Consider the following 5,305-nt stretch of genomic DNA (forward strand, 5'->3'; position numbering starts at 1 on the left):
ATATTCTGAGAGTTTTTGGAATATTCCAATTAATTACTAAATAAATTAATCAATATTCAACCTATTTAATTAGTTCAAAAGTAATTTCTAATTAATTTAATAATTCATAATAAATTAACAACTTCTTTTCTCTTAATTCCTTTTTGCCTAATTGGGTTATGAGGGTAAACCAAAAAGACCATACTATAATTAGAAATATTAACAATTAATTAATGATTAGTTAATAACCTTGAACAGTTAATCCGACAATTTTTTATATGTATTTGATTTTTATATTAATCTGATACATAAATATTAAACTTTACATATATGATTAATTAATGTACTTTAATATATACCAGGATATTACAAATATTAAAATATTACATTTTAAAATAAAACTAGTAGATAAAAACAAACTAGAAATATATAAAATGAAAAAAAAAGAGTAAAATCGTCAACTGAAACTTCAATCCTATTTTTGGAAATAAATAGTGTTATTCCATATTTGAAATAATATTATCAATTTATCTAAAAATGGGGGATGAAACAGCGTAAAGTTGGAGATTAATGGAGAAAAAAAATGACATTTAGGGGTTGGTTGAAGATGCTCTAAAACAACAAATGAATATGAAAAGTAGGAACTAAGAACACAAGTGAATATGAAAAAGTAACGAACTAAGAACAACAAATGATAATACCTAATAATTAAAAAAATGGAATAAAATAAGGGTAAGTGTGTTTTACTAGTAGGATGATTGTGAGAGAAGATGGTCAATATCCTCCTACTAAATATTTCTATTTATCTTATTATTCATTAGATCATGATAAATTTCAAAATCAAAAGATAAAATCAGGAAATAGATGTGGTGCATTATATGCGTCAATCATCAAATAAGTATGAGGATGAAGTAGAAGAAAATTTTATTTCCTTTGTGGAAACATTACTATATATATACTCTTAAGAATTACGTGCAAAAATAAACTTGAATAATTGTTTATAGACAAAATAATAGTCAGATGATTGTGAGCATCTACGATAACTACCTACGATATGACATGTGTTATCTGACAACTCATAAAGTATAACGAACCGCAAATTTTTAGAGGTGAGTGTGTTTCACTAGTCAGATGATCGTGAGCATTTACAACATGTATTCTCAAAACTTATTTACCAAAATTAAACATTAACGACTATTTATAGACACAATAATAACGTCATATCGACGACAACTGTTGGGATAAAACACTTGTTCTTTGACAGCTCATAAACCATAAATAGCACAATTCTATAAACGATATGAACCAGACCGAAACTGAAAGAACTGGGAACCGATGGAAACAAAAATGAAGAATCGAGAACCGAACAGCTAGGGACTAAACCAGTTATTGTGTCAGTGATCGTTCCAAAGTCGTTTTCCAATCCCATTAAGTCATTCCGGTTTGGTCAGGTAGAACCGAAACTGCTAGAACCGAGAACCGTATTAAACTATATGATTGAACCGGGAACTGTTCCGTAAAATGTAAGATCGGCCCGGTCCGATGCTGGTTATGATTTGGTTCGATCCAATCGACCGTCTATTTCATCTCTAAGTCTACCGAGATAAAAACCACAACTACTATTATATTAGTTTCTAACTAACAATCAGTTTGACAAATAACATAAATTATAATTATTGTAAAATTATAAATAAAAGAATTGCATTAATTACTTTGTAATCAAAAGTTAACCGAAAAGGCGATTATAAATAGTGTACTCATCGCCTTCAATACAATTCGACTGTTGACGAGAGTGTGAACAACAACAGTAAAAGAGGAAAAAGCAGTCCACTTGAAAACAGTGTGGTGTTTGAGAGAGAGAAACCAAGGGAGAAAAAAACACACAGGTATCACATTTCTTTATGCAATTCTCGATGTTTTTGCAGCATTTCTATATATAAATTAATCTTCTTGTTTTATTGAGATTTGCGTTCTTCTTCAGTCCCTTTTAATTTATGCCTTTTTCCATCTTTCTCTTTACCCAAGTGGGCACTCGAAATTAAGGCCTTATTTTCACTCTTATTGCTCTGTAAAATTTTCACTAGTTGTCGCCTTCTTCTTATCGAAAATCTTGGCCATAGATTCCTGATCCCTTATCTGACTACACGATTAGGAGAAAAGGGTTTTTCATTTTTCTTAGGGTTTTGATTTCTTCTATATATATCGTCTTTTTCATCTTGGTTTCACTCTTTTTTTGCTCTTCCAGACTGCAAAAATCTCTCTAAAGGGGTTTACAGCGAGAGAGAAGAACTGGTTCTAGAGCGAGAGTGTGAGAGGGAGAGAGAGAAAGGAGAAGAAGAGCTGGGTTTTATGTCGGCAGATTCATTGAATCTGATTGGGGCTCCATTGAAGCTCTGTATTTCTTTTGCGTTGTTCATCTGTTCTTATCTCTGCTGTTTCACTCAGCAGAGTCTTCTTCTCTGTGTTCCGACTGTTTCGATGCGTTTGAGGCCAAAAAGGTATGAAAATCGACAAACCCTTTTGTTAAATCTGTTTATTTTGGGTGTTTGTTTGCGGATCTTTAATGGGTGTTCTTGATTTTTTGCAGGACTTGTTCTGGAGTCGAGTGTTTCGGTGGTTTTCACATAAATAGGTTGTTTGATCTTTTCTTGTTCTTGAGAGGGCCTTTGACATAAACCCTAAATCAATTTTGGTTTATTTTCCGGCTTTTATTTTTGTTTTGAAAGTTTTGTTTAGTTTTGGGTATGTTTTGAGGCTGCAAAAGCCGCCGGAGTTTTGAAAACGATAACACAACCGCCGATGAATCAAGAGAAGAAGTCGAGAAACAGAGCGAAGATAATGGAACCATACAAACTCATGCGGAAGATCCGGGTCATCTGTTACGACCCGGATTTGACTGATTCATCAGATGACGATGAGCCCAACAAAAAGCCCTTTGGGTCAAAGCGGATTGTCCGAGAAATAAAGATTCCGGTCGGCGACGGTGGCATTTCCGGTGGCTGTACGGCGGTGATGACAGCGACTAAAGAACAGGAGACTGAAAGTTCATGTCAAGATAGCAACAATGGCGAGAAAAGTTGCGGGAAAAGAAAAAGAGTTTCGACCAAAATCCCCGGTCAACCCCGGCCGCCGTCCGCCTCCAAGTACAGAGGCGTCCGGCAGCGGAAATGGGGAAAATGGGCGGCGGAAATTCGTGACCCGTTTAAGCAACGACGGGTATGGCTTGGAACTTATGATACTGCTGAAGAAGCGTCCAGAGCTTACGAAGTCAAAAAACTGGAGTTTGAAGCCATGGCTGAAGCTTCAAAGGGTGGTTCCAACATCGTCAAAAGCACCACCACAACCACCAACACTACCAAAGCTCTGTCGTCCACCGCCGTTTCTCAGCCTCCCAAACCAGCCATCTCCGAGGAATCAGTAGGTGTAATTTCTCACATTTCACCATCTTCACCGACCGAATCATCCTCCATTTCTAGAAAGATACTCTCTTCCGCCGGAGCTTCTGAAACCTGCAACGCGGAAAGCAAACTCGCAAACAAACCCGAGCCACTTCCGGCCGCCGTCGGATCTCCGGCGATGGAAGAAACCTTAACTCTAGCCCAAATCGGTGAAGGGTTAGACATGAAATTGGAGCTGGATTCCATTTTCTTCGACAGTTTTGCTTCACCACTTGACGGATTTGGTGATCTTGATGATTTCCAGCTTTGTGGATTTGAAGATAACGAATCTTGTGAATTACCAGATTGGGATTTTGATGAACTGAATCCTGAAGAACTTGCTTGGATGAACACATTGAGGGTGGATGAGCCATTGATGAACGAACAGCCGCTTAATATCGCATGCCTATAAATTTTGCAGCAATTAGAAGAGAGTTTTTCAAGGGTTTTAGAGTATAATCCTCTTGAAAAACAATGGTTTTGTTTAATTTACATGTCTTTTTTTTTTTTTTTAAATATTTTTTTATTATGTTTTTGTTGAAGAGTCCTTTGGGTTTTCTTGTGCTATTAGAGCCGTCCGAAGGGGTGTTTCTGAGTTGCTGCTGCTGCAAGTGTTAAAAGACAAGTCTTCTATTATTTAATTTTCATCTGTTTTTATGGTAATTAATGGAGCTTTATGTTATTATGGGTGTTACAAGTTTTAATGCAGAGGGTACATGTCATCCTGCATTGATGATGGGTTAATGTTTGTATGTTTTAAAGTGTCGTCCACTATGTGAAAATTATGGTCAATGGTTTTATTTAATTTTTTTAAAAATAAAAGTATGCAGAAGAAACAAATATTAGGTAAGAGTCACCGTTAGACTTTTCATAGAGATATACGCTTGATTGTCATAAAAAGGAGATGTTTTCATATCTTGATTTAGTAGAGTTTTGAAGATATGAATTGATTTGAGTTGTTCATTTTATTGAGTTAATATATATATATATATATATATATATATATATATATATATATATATATATATATAGATGGTATTAAAAAACGTACACTAAGATTCTATTCATTTTAGACTTGAGGGTGTAGCACCCATAGTTTGTCATGTACGGCTTGGGGAGTGGGTGTTAAAAGGCTTATTATTTGCTTTGCACGCCATATAAACACCACCACTTAAATTTAAGGGATAATGACTTGAAAGGGTAACAACCTTTCGATTTTGTTTATATTTAGTTGTTAAATTTTTTTTCATTCTCTATTTGCTACTGAACTATTGAAACTGTTCATATTTTACCCTTATAACCGGTAACAATCGGTCATAAGGGTGAAATGTGAACAGTTAAAATAGTTTAGTGGCAAATAGATAATGAAAAAAAGTTTAGTAACTAAATGTGAACAAAGTTGAAAGTTTGTTTCCGCTAAAAAAGTTCAATGACTAAATGAGAACAAACTTTCTCTTCTATTATGTTTTAGCAAATTATTTATTTTTGTTAAATTCTAGTAACATTTGTTGATGAAGAAATCTATGAAATAAAAAAACAAAACCCCAAAAAATATATTTAAAAAAACAAAAAACCGTAACCGAAATAAAAAACCAATAGTTTGGTATTTTCCAAAATAAAAAAATCAAAATTTTCAATCTGATTTTGGTTTAACAAAAAGATAAACCATTCTCACCCATAGCTATTAAGAAATTGTGTTTCATTGTCATAAATTACGTTGTATACCGAAGGAAAAAAAATTAAAAACCTTATTTTTTTAAAATAGTTATTTAAATATGAATTGTTTTTTTTCTAAAACATTTTAAAATTATGAGTGACTTTTTTGAAAGAAAATAAAATAGTCCCGTTTTAATTGTTGAATATATAGCTATTTTTTTTTAAAAAAATAT

General features: G+C 33.6%; 1 protein-coding gene across 2 annotated transcripts; it reads left to right on the top strand.

The window, feature by feature from the left end:
- Positions 1–1,751: 1,751 nt before the first annotated feature.
- LOC145129848 (ethylene-responsive transcription factor ERF118-like) lies at positions 1,752–4,098 on the top strand. 2 transcript variants are annotated; one of them, XM_079064661.1, is made up of 3 exons: positions 1,752–1,865; positions 2,225–2,477; positions 2,567–4,098. In XM_079064661.1, exon 3 carries the CDS (start codon positions 2,779–2,781, stop codon positions 3,826–3,828), a length of 1,050 nt encoding a protein of 349 aa, XP_078920787.1. In that variant the 5' UTR covers positions 1,752–1,865; positions 2,225–2,477; positions 2,567–2,778; the 3' UTR covers positions 3,829–4,098. The 2 variants fall into 2 exon arrangements, with proteins under 2 accessions (XP_078920787.1, XP_078920789.1); XM_079064663.1 differs by lacking the exon at positions 1,752–1,865 and having other exon boundaries at positions 1,934–2,477.
- The last annotated feature ends 1,207 nt before the right edge of the window (positions 4,099–5,305 follow it).

This window comes from Lactuca virosa, chromosome 8 (assembly GCF_052849685.1).
Source record: "Lactuca virosa cultivar CGN04683 chromosome 8, Lactuca_virosa_CGN04683_v6, whole genome shotgun sequence".
NCBI lineage: Eukaryota > Viridiplantae > Streptophyta > Magnoliopsida > Asterales > Asteraceae > Lactuca > Lactuca virosa.

What these genes read in the sequence shown, in the direction of transcription:
- LOC145129848 (XM_079064661.1), top strand. Translation starts at nt 2,779, where the DNA reads ATGAATCAAGAGAAGAAGTCGAGAAACAGAGCGAAGATAATGGAACCA.